The sequence below is a fragment of the Lepidochelys olivacea genome (genome assembly GCF_965140295.1).
Source record: "Lepidochelys olivacea isolate rLepOli2 genome assembly, chromosome: 14".
Lineage (NCBI taxonomy): Eukaryota > Metazoa > Chordata > Testudines > Cheloniidae > Lepidochelys > Lepidochelys olivacea.
The window spans coordinates 19202261-19218602 of NC_140424.1; the positions used below are offsets into that span (position 1 = coordinate 19202261).

General features: G+C 42.6%; 1 protein-coding gene and 2 pseudogenes across 5 annotated transcripts in view; 2 read left to right on the plus strand and 1 right to left on the minus strand.

The window, feature by feature from the left end:
• LOC311530334 (urotensin-2 receptor pseudogene) overlaps window positions 1-15195 on the plus strand; it is a 35644-nt pseudogene extending 20449 nt beyond the window's left edge. The window contains exon 2 of the transcript XR_014714554.1: window positions 15061-15195. The product of XR_014714554.1 is annotated as a urotensin-2 receptor pseudogene (transcript). The remainder of the gene's footprint in view (window positions 1-15060) is intronic.
• Window positions 2969-3271, plus strand: LOC311530124 (small nuclear ribonucleoprotein F pseudogene; annotated as a pseudogene). Its single transcript has one exon. The product of its transcript is annotated as a small nuclear ribonucleoprotein F pseudogene (transcript).
• OGFOD3 (2-oxoglutarate and iron dependent oxygenase domain containing 3) overlaps window positions 12731-16342 on the minus strand; it is a 97032-nt gene continuing 93420 nt past the window's right edge. For 2 of the 3 annotated variants that reach the window (XM_084646800.1, XM_084646798.1), the window contains exon 9: window positions 12731-15245. In XM_084646800.1, coding sequence (XP_084502926.1) covers window positions 15109-15245 — 137 coding nt within the window. In that variant the 3' untranslated portion in view covers window positions 12731-15108. The remainder of the gene's footprint in view (window positions 15246-16342) is intronic. The other variant, XM_084646799.1, reaches the window with a different exon arrangement.

Sequence of the window (16342 nt, forward strand, 5' to 3'; positions counted from 1 at the left end):
TAATCTATTCTGCTGCTTTAAAATTTCAAGATGGCCCCTTCCTGTTTGACTGGTTTTTATTCATATTTTAAGATGGTTAGGCCCTTATTCTCCATTACATCTGAGCTCTGTTTGGATGGAGTCAGCATAGCAGAACTCTGCTCCCACCTTCCCCAGACCTGCTCACAACTCCAACACCCCTTCCTTCCCCTTATGTCAGGAGAAAGACGGCAGCTGGCGTTGGAGGTAGCTCTGCAGAGTTCCCCTGCACAGGTTTGGCTGCTTTAAGTCCACTCTGCATTATTTACATGGTCTTAGTGGGCCACAGAGTCCAGCCTATAAGGGGTGTTGGAGTTGTGAGTAGGTCAGGGGAAGGTGAAAGCAGAGTTAAATATGAAGGAAACATCAATTAGTCTGGATAAACCGCTAGAAAATATATACGGTCAGATCCTCCACTGGCATCACCAAGTTCCAAGGAGCAACACTGATTTATACCAGCTGAGGATCTGGCTCATACACTGTAGAACAATCCTATCCTAACAGAAGGATGGACAGTAGAGAGCCTAATAGAAGCTAGAGATGGGAACAGACCTATAATTCTTGACCCTCAGACTCTGATGCAATTAACTCTTACTTGCACAACAGTTTTGTATATGCATTGCTAGTGGCTACAGCTATAGGGATGTGTGCAAACAAACTTCTCTTATGTAGTACGTAGTGAGAATCAGGGGCTGTTGCATTGCAACAGACCACATGGGATAATTTTATCCTTCAGCTACCTAACATCACTTAATCATTTTTCTTCTTGGGAAGTAATTTTTAAAGTAAGATTCAAAGTCTAAAATTATATCCCATCATCCTCCAGAAGTATCTTCTGTGAGAGACCTTTACAGCCACGTATGCATCTGAAGTCTTGTTTTACTGAATGATTATATGGTGAGAAAATAAACTCCAGGCAGAATGAGCGAAGTAGGAGACTAACCGAGTCCTGTGAGCTAGATCATAGGGACAGGCTTTATAGACTTTGCACTCTTTTTATTATTGCTGAACTAATCCAACACACTGACATCTCTCTCGAGGTTGCAAAGTAGTAATGTTTAGGGAACTAGTTTCACATCAGGAGGATGTCTTCAGGGGACTTCCTGGAGCTTAGGGGAGTCTGCTAGTTGAGGCTGGGCTGAAAGGAGAGGATGGGGTTTCTAGGTTCAGGGCCTATACTGTGATTCTTGCCTGCAGTGTGTTGCAACTGTTCCCCACTGCTCCTGCTCTTGAAACCTTTTGACTTCCTGAGGCAATCTGCAACAGAGGCTTGGAGCACAGAGGTTCTAGCATGGAGTGCAGCAGTGGCAGTGGAATCAGGGGGGGAAGGAGGGGCTAATACCCCCGTAATAGAAATATTTGGAGGGGCACCTAACGTATTGTGTCCCGTCCCCCCCACAAAAAATGTTTTCTGCCTCCACAATATCCCACAAAGGTGAGAGCAGGATTTGGCTTGGTTTCTGCCTCTGCGCACATGCGCGTGGAGGGAGGGGGTGTGGAGGTGAGGGCAGGCTGTGGGACCCAGATAGGTTCTGGAGCAGTTGGCGCTGGCCACCAGGGAGCAGGTAGCAAAATCTATCCTCTCCCTGCCTTCCAGCCACTGCGGGTTCTGGAGGAGACACATGGCCTGGGGGAAGGGCAGGAGCACATGGTGCTAGCTGTTGGGCAGGGGTGGGGGACATGGCACCAGCACCTAGGGGGCAGGGGAGCATCAGTGCACAGGATGCCAGCTACCAGGGGAGGGCATGGAAAGAGAGCACGGGGCTCCAGCTGCAGTAGGAACTGCTGGGATGCCCCTTGCCAGCCTGGAGCTACCCCCAACTGCTTGCTGAGTCTCAGTAGCTCCCCTCAGACCCCCTTTTCCCCCCGCCCCATTCACACCAAGGTTCTGTCCTCCCTTGGAGTCCAGAGTGGCTCCATGCAGGGAATGCTATCAGTGGCAAAGGCAAGGCAGGGATGGCACATGAGACTTTCTGCCTAGTAATCAGGGCTCTTCCAGCATTCAGACAAGCCACAGGGAGTGAAAGGAAGGAGGAGTAGCCAGGGCTGATTATGTCGGGTGGGGCGTGGGTTGGTAGAGAAAGATGTTCAGAATTAATCTCTTCAGCTTGCCAACCTATGACTACAAATCTCACAATACTTGCTGTGGGTTTTTCTTAAAGCCCCAGCTCCTAGTGTGACAGAGGGGAGACTTTGGAAGCATGGACATTTCAAAAGACTACTGATGTGCCACCAGGATTAGTCAAACTTTTGTATCTATAAATGTTCTCTGAGCTAGGGATTGTTTTCTAATGCCCTGGCAGGGGCAGGGGTACTCAGCTTCCCACAAAGGACTAAAATTAATGTTTGTGTGGGAGTAATCACTGCAGATCCTGGCACAGGTAAAAAACTCCAGGAATTGCACAGACTGACTCAGACCGGGTTCAAGAGGCCCAGGAGACAAAGAAAGAGTTTGGGGTATAAAGAGAAAGTCTGGACTGCCTATGGGTCCCTCATTTTGATCCAAAAACTGACATAAGATTGTAACCCAGAGGACAAAATCCTGCTGCAAGGGTTTGAAGGATTGGGACCTGCAGGGTCTCCCTATGGAAAGTGGGTGACACCTAGAATGCAGGTGTATAGGCTGTTTATTGTTTTATGTTTTCTTTCTAATCCTTTTGTCCTAAAATAAATGTTCTGCGCTCTTGTGAAAGCTGGCTGGGCATTGGTAACCCTGTTATTGCCTGGAAGAGACAGCAAACCACAGGTGTTGGACTAAGGTCATACCTGCTGGGATAGTCACAGTAAATGGCAGGGAGGACTGCAAGTCTAAATTCTTGGTCTGTAGGGAGAGGGACAGGAGTTCCATCCAATAGCAAGGTGACAGCTGAAGGCCTTAGACTTAAAGGGGAGCCGCTGAGCAGACCACGGATGGGGAAGATGTGCAGTTAACTCCAGAGGGCGCACATGCGGCCCTGCGAGTAATTTTTGTTTTTACCGCTGCCTTGTGCCAGGCAGCGTTATCATGAGCTTGCCCCTGAACCCCAAGCCCTTCCTGAATAGGCTGATGGGGAAGCTGGTGATGGTGAAGCTGAAGCGGGGGATGGACTACAAGGGCTACCTGGTGTCTGTCGACGGCTACATGAACATGCAGCTTGCAAACACAGAAGAATACATAGATGGTGCGTTGTCAGGACACCTTGATGAAGTTTTGATAAGATGTAACAATGTCCGGTACATCAGAGGAGTAGAAGATGATGATGATAATGAATAAGTTTGTATATTTCTGGAAAATAAAGATCAGTTTTTCACACACACACAAAAAAACCCTCCAGAATTGTAACACTGATGTCAGGTGATGTGAGAATCTTGACATAAAAAATGTCTACCCCTCCTGGTTGCAGAAAGAAGCTCAAACATGAACGCAAAGGCTCAAACCAAAAGGGAAATAAAAAGAACCCTCAACTTATCATTGGGCTTAAAAACTATGATTATTTTAAATGGTTGGGCTTTGCAACATCCTAAGGTTTGATAATAAAGATGTTATTACACTGAGATTGAAACGCTACCACACCAAAGTATCTGCAAACATTTAAGAAAACTCACTCAGGCTATTAACTGAAAGGATTTAATTTCTGGATTCTTCAAAAAGTTTCTCAAACTTCTTCTTTTCACGACAGTGAAGTCCCCCTAAATTGCACTGCATTACTAACTCCACAGAAGCAGCAAGGTGTAGAGGAAAGAAAATCTAAAAGGACAGCTGACAGTGCACACAACTTCTTGGCAATGAAGAGACAGTTGGCATGCCAGTGGCTTTAAGCACTTAACTAACTAGCAGGCTCTCTCTCTACTACAGATTACAAATCCAAAATACTCTGCCTACCTGAGACTTTGTTTGCCACATTCTACATCAAATATACTTTCTATAGATACACTATGCAAAAAAAATCTGAGAGGGATAAGGTGCATCATTGTAAGAATGTGTGTTCACATTACTCACAGTAGCATCTGCATGATCCGCCATATAACTTTAGTAGTCAGAGCAAACGTCTAGGACTAAGACTTTGATGGCACTATCCAAGACTTCCCTCCCTCCCACCTATTCAGTTATGAATGCTTTAATCCAACGTGGTGCTTGAGCTGCTCCAAACTCAAATTCGCCCATGATGGTCTCCATCTCCCATGGATGTCAACATAAACAGAGGATACTAAGCAACTTACAAGATGAGACTGTCAGAGCACCACAAAATGAGGTATGCTCAACATAGAGACTCCTATATGGGAAACCTAGAGTACTAGCAAAAACAAAGCCTGCAGTACCAGGATTGGTGTACATACCAGCAGCTGAAAGTAAGTGAGGACCAGATTCTCACCTGCAACTACCAGTAGGGTCTTGTTCAGTAGGAGAGAGCCACTGGCCTCTGAGCCTGAGCAAAGTGGGAACTCCACACCAGGTGCGGCTTTTCAACAGCAAATTTGGGCAGGCTATAGAACCACTTCCATTTGGCCCTCAAGACACTTTATGGAGTACTGTAAAGGGACAGCTCTGTCATCCTGTAGAACTTCCAACCAGATTCACTGAGGCACCCACATTGGCTCTGAGTGGAGATGAGTCTTGAAAGCTCCCAGCAAAGCCTGTCTGCCTTGTGACTCCCAGCCAGATTCCTGCCACTACGGAAAATACATGGATAAAACGTTGGTTTTTCCTTGGGTGGGAAGATGAGTGTGAAGGCAGCTCCCCCTTCAGTGTAAGATGATGCAGCTTGTGCCCTCCTCTGAAAGCTTCCTTACGAGTAAAACCCTTTGGAAGGAGGTGCTTGTTTACAGCTCTTAGGAATGGCTGCCAGCCAGTTCATTGCTAGTCAGACTAGTGCAGCTGTTCTCATTCTGAGGTGGAGGTAAATTGGAGATGTCTAGGAGCAAAACAAAGTAGAACCAATGCCAAAGTCCTTCAGTCTCCATCTGCAGATTGATCACCTTTGTATTTTGAGGGTGAAAGACTGTTTTGAACTTCCAAGAGAAAAGATCAAAATGGACCCTACAATTGACAAGAGACTGGGACTGATCTCAAACTACTCCGATCTTCTGATCTTGGACGTCTGAAATACAAAGGTGGATCAGTCCACACTAAGCAATGCCCCTGACCAAGAGAGGGTGACTTGTTTATTTTAGACTGGAGAGTGCGTGTCTCTAAAGAAATGGGGACACACGTGTGGAGGGAAAGCCCACATGCACCATTTATATACATTCACAATATATTGTGTGTTTTTCCCTTTAAACTCCAACTTCTTCCAGAACAAAAATCTTAAAATAAATGTGAAATGAAAGAACTGCCAAAGCAAGTTAATTTGAAAACCTGAGAACCTTGACAGTATCCCTATAGCAAAGCAGAGTCATGTCAGCTCAGCTGGTCACAAAATTTCTGAATGGAATAGAATTCAAACCTCTTGAGGACTGTAACATTTTCATTGCTTTGTTTTAAGTACTAAAGTCTCAAACTAGAATTTTTTTTTGCCACTCAAAACCATCACTTTCCCTGCATATCATCTCAGAACAATTCTCATTTGTATTGCCAATAGGGTTGGAAGAGGCACAGGCTGAGATAGGATAAGATTAGGCAAGCTTGTAGTACCTCTCCACTCTTCTCTCTGCCCACAGAAAATAACATTGCCTGCCTCTATGTCAGTAGCTTGGTGAAGCTCACGTTACACGAGCCAGGCCTGATGGAACTTATATTGTATTTCAGAAACCCATAACCCCACAAAGAAAGCTACATGAGCAAAGTTAGCTTAGATTTATACACCCAAAAAGAGTATCTAGCTCATGTTCCAAGATCCTAACATAACTAAAAAATACTCCAGAGCTCAATGCACCGTAGTCCTAACTAGCAACCCAGGGACAGTACAAACCTTAAGCATTCTTCCCAATTCTGTCCCACTTTCAAATCCCTGGGAAAGAAAGATTTGCTTTGCAGCATGCCCTTAAGGCATCAGACTTGGGCTAATTTGGACTGGCAGCCGCTTCATAGGTCTTCTCAACAAGACTTCAGCGTGAGCACCCTACTGATTTCAACTGTGGCTGTGTGGAGCTGGGAGGGAGGCAGACTCCCGACACAAGTATGTCCAAGGCTGGGTGACTCTTCCCACTTGCTCACAACTGCAGCTGCGGCCCATTCCCCGACTTCTGAGAGTGGGTTTGGAGGAAATAAGGCTCAGTGACCCTGATCAGCAGTTGTCCACATGGAGAAACTACTCGGACCCCTGTTTTTCCATTTTGGCAAAGGGAATCGAGGACAAAGTCAAAAAGCAACTTGGAGTCTGAGCCCAGGCCCCCTCTGGCATCTTCGCATCTGCCTTTGCTCAGGCCCCTGCAAATCACAAGGCTGGCCTGACTCAAGGGAGAAATAATTAGCCTAGAATTGTGTGTCATTAAGTTACCTCCCTGCAGGATTCAGACATGGGAAATGCTTTTTGATTATAGCCCCTCTGTACGTGCTTAATGGTAAGGAGTGTCTAATTCAGGGAAGATTAGCAGAGGAAGAAGTTTTAATTGCTGACTCTGAGGCCTAGATAAATATCCCAGCAAAGGTTCTGAAACATGTTTAACTTGCCTTGAAAGTGATAATGTCTGCAGCACACAGGGATTCATTGGATCACAAACCACCTGCAGGAGCCAAAATGCATTTAGAATACGAAGCTGAGAGGCTCCAAGTTCCAGTTCTTGAGATAAAAATATCAAGTTCAAGGGCAGCATTTAGCTACAAGGAAGCTATTAGACTGTGAAGCTCTCGGCACTAATAAATGTAATGCCTCTGGGTGCTTTCATCATAGATTGAGCAGCACATGCTTATAAGAAGGTTGTATGGTCTTCAGTTTGATGCAAGCGAAGCACTGATGAGCAATTCCCATACAATGTTACCCTATGGCTTCGGCAGAGGCATGGCAAGTGGGGAGTTTGAGGCTTCCTGTCTGTAGCTAGACTCTTCTGCCATTCAGGCAGGCTACATGGGCCATTAGGAAGGGAAGAGGACTGGGGAGAGGCCAGAGCTTAGGTTATTATGGGGGTATGAGCAAGTAGATAAAGGTGTTTGGGACAAATACCTCTGTGAAGAACACTGAGGACTAGGACCCATGAAATTATTTATCCATAATGTCCTAAGACTGTAAAATGTTACACTAAGGAACAAGATTATTGTAGACTTTTTTCTATCACACCAAAAATACCAACCAAACCCTCAATCAGAAAATGTTTATCCTGTGAGCACCTAAAAGGGTTTTTAGGGGGGCAGTCAGCGTGTATGTATTACATGCTCATGTTTCACTTTTGTAGTCTGTTTTCAGACTCTCCCCCTAGGAGCTTAAAACCTAAGACAACACAATTGAGATATAAGATGCAGCAGCAGATCCAGAGGGAAGTTTAATTTAAAAATAGAACAAAAACTAATAGAGAAACCCCAGCATTTTCCTCAGGTGGCTTAGCATTGAGCTTGGCATGTTCACTGTAACAAGTTAACCAAGTGCTGACCTACCACACCTATGTGAGTGAGGGATGGATAGATTAGATAGATGATACTGAGTTGTGGGTCTTGTGGAAGAAGCAAGTTTTGTGAAAGGATTTGAAAGAAGAGAACCTAGCTGCCTGGGATACAGTTATTTCTGATTACTTGCATTAGTTTTCTCTTTTACTAACAGTAAAGCTGATGACAAAAATGGACTTGTAGAGTTAGACAATGATATGGAACCTTGAGACTGGGTGAGTTTTCTTTAGCTGCTTTCCGCCTAGTAATTTATTACTCTTGCTCGCATTATTGGTTGCTGTCATCTCTCTATAAGAGGCAGCAGGCAAGATTCCCTGTTATAATTCTTTTCTGGGAGTCAGGCATCCCAGGGAATTTTTCTTCTTATTGTTCTAGTGAAAAGTAAGCAGAAAATCCAAGGAATTTACAGTTGGCAGTTATGCTCTAGATTTTTGATGGATCGGACTGTAATATATAAAGCAACTGAAACAGACTAGAAATACTTTGAATACAGTAACTTTGTTTCATCTCCTTTGAACTGAGAACTGCAGGGACTACACTAAACAAACTGAAAGGTGATCTACTTTTATTGCAGTATCTGTAAATACTGAATCCTCTGCAGAATGCTGTTTAACTTTTCATACTCGTACTCAGTGACTCTCATCTAGAACAATAATACACAACGGGGACTCTGAGGATGTGCCACCTTCTCAGAAGTGATTGTCCTGGGAAACAAATAGGAGCTAAGAAATTACTCATCTGCTGGTAAGGAAGAAGGTGCAGCAATGAGATGCAAAATGGCCATTTTAGGGCTTCTGTTGTTTGTGTGCTGTTTCCCTCCCCTTCTCCCCCCATTTAAAGGGCCAGCAGCCAAAGGAATATGCTGGGAAAGGCTCCTATGAGAGTGTGAATCCACACTGGTGAGTCTGGGGTCAGAGGGAAGTTGCAACAAGCCAATCACAGAGAAGGAAATTATCTAGTTTTTGTAAAGTCATCATCATGGTGTATCAGCACCAAGGAAAACTGCTTAAAATAATAAAAAAAAATAACTATATACAACACCTAGATGAACATGTGACGGCCAAATCATGCCTCTCCAACTTCTTTGCACGTGCAATAAGAGAACAGAAAAAGGCAAACCAGATGCTTCCTGCATGTAATAATTTCCACCATCACATCCAACACTATTATTTTTCCTTTTGGTCTAGTAACAGAGTATCTCTGTCACAAAGGCATGCTGTGATTTGGGGCACAGGCTCTTACTACACTGATACCAATGGGTCGTCTGCTTGAAATGCAGAGTGTGAAGTCTATTTCATTCAGAAGTGCATTAGTAACACTTAACTGTGAAGCTGACTATGCCCAGAGAGCCCAGAAAGTTGTGAACATGACCATAATTTGTTTCGACACTGTAATTTATGGGCATCAAATACTGAGAAAATATTAAGATAATGTAACGGCAGGTAAAAATGATCTCCCCTTTATCGCTATTTCCATGACAAAACAGGAAATAACAGGTCAGTGCAAAATGGAAGTAAATTTAGGTCTGAAACAAAGGATGTTCGCTGAGGGATGGTCAATACTCGTAATGGAAGGAAAATAATAAGGTACCTGGAAAACTGAAGGAAGCTAGCTAAAAAGCACACCATGGCAAAGAATGAAAAACCTTGTTAAAATAAAAAAGTGGAGTGACACTCAGTAATCTTTCCCTCAACTAATATAAAGCCCTTTCAAAGAGGATGAATGGGTTACATTGGCTGAGTGGGTTCAGACAATATTACTAGTATATTAAAAACACAAACTTCTTTGAGTGTGATTGGGAAAATAAGCTGTGTGCAAGGAGATTGCAATGATTGCACAGTTCAGTAATTGATACAAAAGATGGAGTGAGAGAGAGTCCTGTGGAGGAAGAACACAGCTTGATTTTCTTAGATGCTGGAGATTGGAGAAGGAAATGCAGTAATTGCATAGTTAGACCAGAACTCCCTTTTTAAAGGTAGGTGTGGAGCCAACTAAGACCTCACAATGACATAGGATCAGAATAAAATCTATAAAAATAAACTAGATAACCTTTTAAAAAGCTGTCCCTCCCCCCAGTTCAGTTTCACAGACCATGTACATTTAGTAAATTAATGGTACTACCTTAAAATGAGAATTTCACAAGTAGGCACCATCACTCACTACTAGCCCCATTTAGTTTTGGGGATTCCATATTAAAAGGATCAATGCTGATCGCCCTGAAGTCAATGGAAGCCACATTGGGCCCTAAATTACAAACTTAGGGGCATATATATGGCCTTCACTCTGCCCATGGAAAGTCCAGTGGTGTCAATAGGAGTTATGCTGATGAGTCAAGATGCTAGTTAAGGTCTTCGATGTGTCGGGAAGCTGCTTATGCAGCCTCAATCAGCTGCGCAAGAGTCAAACTCTTATTTGTCATAATGTTCCTACATTTCCGTTACGCACGTATGTAAATTTAAGGACCTGATCCTGCAAACATTTTCAGTACATGAGTGGTCCCATAGTGGGACTAGGGCTTATTTCTGTATGAAAGTTATACAAAATTATCACAAAACATTTCAGTTAATGTATATTCACACTGTGTATACAAATGAAGTAAGATGTAGGTTGCAATATGTGCTGCTGGGGTAATATTTGAGGGGTGTAATAATTTAGGCACTTTTTGGAGGAGTGAGCAAATGACTGAGCACAGTGGGGATTCAGTAAGCAGGATTTAATGAAGAGACATTTAGGTGTATAGGTAGGGCCCTACCAAATTCACGGCCATGAAAAATGCATCATGGACTGTGAAATCTGGTCTCCTCCCGTGAGATCTGGTCTTTTGTGTGCTTTTATCTTATACTATACAGATTTCATGGAGAAGACCAGCATTTCTCAAATTGGGGGTCTTGACCCAAAAGGGAGTTGGAAGGAGGTTGGAAGGTTATTTTAGGGGGGTCACAGTATTGCCACCCTTAATTTTGTGCTGCCTTCAGAGCTGGGCGGCCAGAACAACAGCTGTTGGCTGGGCGCCAGCTCTGAAGGCAGTGCCCTACCAGCAGCAGTGCAGAAGTAAGCAGTACCACACCATGCCACCCTTACCTTTGCGCTGCTGCCTTCAGAGCTGGGTGGCCAGAGAGTGGCGGCTGATGACTGAGGGGCCAACTCTGCAGGCAGCAACACAGAAGTAAGGGTAGCAGCACCACAACATCCCTTACTATAACCTTGTGGACAACCCCCCACCCCCAACGCCTTTTTGGGTCAGGACCCGTACAATTACAATACCATAAAACTTTAGATTTAAATAGCTGAAATCAGGAAATTTATGATTTTTTAAATCCTCTGACCGTGATATTGACCAAAATGGATGGTAGGGCCCTAAGTATAGGCCAGGAAAAAGAAACTAATCTTGTCATCTTCCTTTGGCCAGTCCTGGAACCTTAAAGACAAACCTCTAGCATGACCACATGGAAGGGGGCCAACTGTGATGGACACAAGTGAGTGTGCCCACGCACTAACATCACATGGGGGTAGGCACTTCAGGACTGAACAGCTGACAGTTAATAGGAAGCTGGTCATACGAAGAATCTTACAGTTCTGGGTATCTTGTTACAGGTTTAACACCAAGTAGAAAGACAGGGGAATTAGTCGTCAGCTCAATAGGAGAGTTTAGGAAATGGAAGAAAAGGCAATTTATAAAAGTGTTCACAGATATTTGGCAAAAGCATATAGGCACTTACCTGGAGCTCCCACACCATTCCCATGATGTGAATCAATTAGCTGGATTTCCTCCCTGTTGTCATTATTTTCAGATAATTAGCTTCAGCAAGCACAGATGCGCCTGACTCTGAATCAGGCTACGATGAGCAGCAGCTGTCAGATGTATCTGTGGTTCATAGAGCAAATCACTCATCTCTCTGGATGAAAGCAGTAAATATACAAGATATTTTATTAAATGGTCATTTTGTTTAGAAAATGTAATGGCTATTTGCTCTAAAGCTTTCTAAAGAGTTTTGATAGCCGGGTATAAATAAATGTAATTTAGATGCACTCACAATTCTATCTCTAACATCGGAGTGTTTGAGCACCTTAGTAGTGCCTCAGTTAGATCCCAATTTCCAGCAACCATTCCCAGTGCTGTTCCCAGAGTCTGCGAGAGGAAAGGAAGAATGGGAACGTTGAGAGAAGTCTTCCCGACCCACACTTTTTAAAAGATCACATAATTAGGTATTTAAGAATAACTGTGTTTGTGGGCGACCGCAAATATGGCACCATAATTTTAGCTCCAATGAAAACAAAGTCATTTTTATCTCTTGGAAAAAGGCAAAGTTATTGGGGAAAGAAACACAGATACTGAAAACTATTAACAAAGAAGGATCAGAGACACATGAAGCTACAGTATGTTTAAGTACTAATGCCAATACTGCCTGAGAAATCTGAGCTCCGCATGCAGTTAGTTCTGCGACTCCTAGTAGCAAATATCACCAATGACTAGAAATGGAGCACTAGATTGGGCAGGGCTCAGTGAATTCTTTCCCTGATGTCTGGCTGGTAGGTCTCAAGGAGATGCTCAGGGTCTAACTGATTGCCTTATTTGAGGTCAGGAAGGAATCCCTCCCCCAGGTCAGATTGGCAGAGACCCTGGAGTTTTGTGGCCTTCCCCTACAGCACAGGGCACGGGTTGTTTTCTAGTTTGAACAAGAGTAAATGCTGGAATCTTTAACTCATGATTTGAGGATGTCGGTAACTCAGCCAGAGGTTAGGGGTCTATTACAGAAGTGGGGTGAGGTTCTGTGGCCTGTGATGTGCAGGAGGTCAGGCTAGATGATCATGATGGTCCCTTCTGGGCTTACAGTTTATGGGTCTATAAATTGACACCTTTCCCTGATTATTCTTTTATTTTTTGTAGCTAGAGGCAGTAATAAGAATCTTCTAGTTTAAACTGCATTTCCAATTCTAATTTCTTCTCTATGGATATTACTTTTAGTAGACAAATGCAAGAGCTTCAGTATAAAAATCTTGATTGGCATTGGGACTCTAAGAGAGACATCTGAGTTACTATGCCACTTTCTTCTTTTTAAAATATATTGATCCCCTTTCAAACTACAGCACGTAAGTAGACTGTGGCAATGGTAATTGACAGACTTGATTACCATCTTGCTGAGAACATCAATATTAAGGTAGAAATCTCACTATAAATGTAAACACACACACAACTTGTTCTTAGATATGTTTTAATGTCAGTCAGAATTCACAGTATGAAGAAGATGCAAAGTGTCCTGTAGGCAGTCTTTGAAATATGAAAAACCTGAAAGATTCCTCCCCTGCAACTATATAACAGTAATCTCTGGTGCATTAAAACAAGTGCGTTTTAGAAGGTGATTCTGAAAGATGTGCTATTTTCAACACCATTCAGCCTGTGTGAAACACAGAAATAACCAATAAACACTTTAAAGTGGCAAATTGCAGTGAAGATTCTTTTGTAACTCACTAAAAAAACTGAAGAATTGAGTTTAAATGACATGATAGCTTTAATAACAAAACTAACCCAAGGAATCTGCTGCTGTTCATCCTGTTCTTGCATAAGTGTACAATTAAGGCCTGATCTAAAGGTCCCTGAAGTCATTAGGAGCCTTCTACAGACATCAACAGGTTTTCAGTCTTGCCTTTAGTCATGCTATCCAACTAACTTTAATATTTTTATTTCTTTAGATCCAGCCACTATGACAGGTTTTCCTCTTTCACATGGAAAGAGTCAGTCTTTCTTGGTGTGCTGATAGCTGAAAAACTCACTGCAGATTTGCCTTGCAGGCATGTCAACTGATATCTCTACCAATGGAACCAATGAGAAGAGCCCCTTTTTATACTGAGCTGCAGTGGAATCTTCCAATATTTAAACATTTCCAATGTCATAAGTGGATTAAAAAGAAAAAAGGGGACAAAAGCATGTGAAATGCAGGCAGTCACAAAGCAGTTTCTTGTAAGCTGCAACAGACTTCTACAGAAGTGACACAAATTCACACTATACTGTCAATAGAAGACTTGCATCAGAACTCAATATCTAAGGAAACTTCTTGTTTCTCCTACAATTAAATTATCAAAATGCTAATCTGAAAATCCCTTAGTTACCACAATAAAGCAAGGTAACTGACAAGATTAGTCATTTGTTTTGTTACTAGTTCTATATTTATGGCACAACCCACTATTTTCTGAAGTCCTTGAAATACATTATTCCAGTAAACGTACCATAAATGAGCATCCATGATTAAGGGCAAATCTTCACACTAGGCCAAAGCAAATTGTTCAGAAACCTCTGAACAACTTGGTTCATTATTTGAGCCAGAAAGTTAAGAACTGTTCCATGACTGCAGTTGAGTGTTGTGAAGCATGACAACAAAATCAGAGCGCCCTTCAACCAAATATCAAATGCCTGAAGTGCTTTATTGCCAATTAAACCTAATAAAAATAGAGCTGAACAAAACTTTTAGACAAACTTTTTCAGTGAAAAATGCAGCTTTAGGGTTGAAAAACATTTTATGAATTTATTAATTTAACAGAATGGTCTTGGGTGGAATATCCTAAAAAATAAAAATCTGAAAAAAAAATCAAAATGTTTGGTTTAGACTTCCAAAATGTTTAGATTTTTTAAATTTGAAAACTATTTTTCATTTTGAAATTTCCTTTAATTCTATTTAAAGAATTAACCATTAAAAAGCTCAAACAAAACAATTCACACAAACAGCTGAGTGCAACTACCTTCATGTTCACTACGGAGATGCAGCTGAAAAAAACAAAAAACAACCCAGGGCCAAGCACATCAAATGCTCCTTCCTGAGCAGAGCCCAGATCAATAGGACACATCCTGTTAGCATTTTGGCCATCCCTGTTGCACTACTAAGATTGCTTTCCTAAAGCTCTAGACTATTGACTCACCAGACAATTTAGTTTCCTAATTTTACTTGATACTAAACACTCCTTACCTGCATTAGGTGAGGTGAGACCATGTCTTCCCCCTTCCCTGCCCCCCGTGTTTAGCTTTAAATATCTGTAGTAATTTAAAGAACAGTTCAAGTAAGTTCCAGTAGACAAAACCACATGTGTATTTGCAAATAATGCCCATGACTAAGAGAATCTGTTGCAGGAAGAACAAAGTCTGGACAACATGAGGATAATGTCCTTCTTGTTTTATCTTAGGTGTTGTGACCAGATGGAGATGACAAGATTTAAAGGGCCAAATTCTGGTCTGTTACACCAGCTAACAATGGCATAGGGCCCAGCAGAACTTGGTTCAATATATTCTCTGCATTTCTCAAAGTGGAGAAAAGTGGAGAAAATCAAAAAGGACTTGTTTTCTCAATTGGATGAATAAAAAAAACAACCCCTTTTAACAGAATGTTGAATTAAATATGGTCCTTAAGGCACTGTTTGCAACACTTATGGAGGAAGATGTGTGAAAATGATGTTACATTATATTAAATACAGGGTAGGGAAATTTTAATTGATTGGGAATTTACACAGAAAATTATCTCCATTTTCTCCCCTCACAGGGCTTCTTCTATCATTCCACTCGACCTCACGTTCTCTCCCAGGACGGATTACGTTAAGACTGGATCCCCAATGCCATGGTCAGGATTGCAAGTGAAGGAGATGGTAATGGCATAACGAGTGCCCCAGTGAACCTTTTCCACTCGATGAAGGTTCTCCGACCCAGAGGTGAAAAAGGAAACCCGGCCTGTAAGAGACAAAAGTAGAAGATTGGGGAGAAGGGCCTATTCCACACTATTGACTAGTGGCTCTCTGTGTGGTGTTGCTATGTCTTGGCCCATCTGCTATTTCTTTAGGCTTATCTGCTCTCTAGCTAACTGAAAACTCAGGACTTTATCACCAGGAAGACAAATGATATTACAACTGTGGGCTACACTGAGACAGCTTACTAAAGCTGATTAAAAGGTGCATCAATCCTTTGTGCTAAAATGATGAAGACACAGGGTTCAGCTGGGCCTTAGAGCTTGATAAAGAATGGGTAGAGGCCAGGGAAAGTATGAATCCCCTTCTAATTTGCCCTGATAAAGATATAGCACTTGTGTACTGAACTGCCATGAATGGGACTTGGGTTTGATTTTTCACGCTGGTCTCTAATTCTATGGACCAAAGGAGCAGGGAGTGCAGCAAAGGTTGCAAAAAGTCCTCCAAAGAAGAAAGAAAAATTATTTCCCCACTCAACTGAAAACCCTCTAGATAACTTAGGAACAGCATGGACTGACTCATGCCAGAGTGCCATCCACTGACATGTCTCATGGGTGGGGTAGCCTCAGGACTATGTACAGGTTGCAGAGGACATCACCCTTTTCTCCCCGTAAAAACAGATCCAGAGTTTCATACCTCACTATGAACATGATTTAGTATGGCCCTTACACAAGAGTCCATGGGGAGGAAGGAGGAAAAGCATGAGCAACCCCCTTTGGAAAACTGCTTGGCTTATCAGGGCCAGACAGTATTACAGTGTCTGCATCTTTGGGGCAAATTGGGATTGTTCCACAGGGTACCCTAAAGGGGATAGTGTGTGTATGTCATGGCTCCATCCCTCAAGCACAGGCCAGCAGAACTGACCTGCTACACATGGTGGGGATAAGTAAGCTGCACTCCACAAAATAGGGTAAGTAACTGCCTCCCTGAGGCAGTTTCTCTCTCATTGCTCCACTAGGGCAGGTGGCTCCATATTTCCCACTATGGGCTGCACCTAATTGTAAGAACCTAGCTCTAATTTGTTGGGTGTTTTTACAAGGACTAAAGTCCCATAACTATAAAAGATAGTGAAAAGCAGAAGTT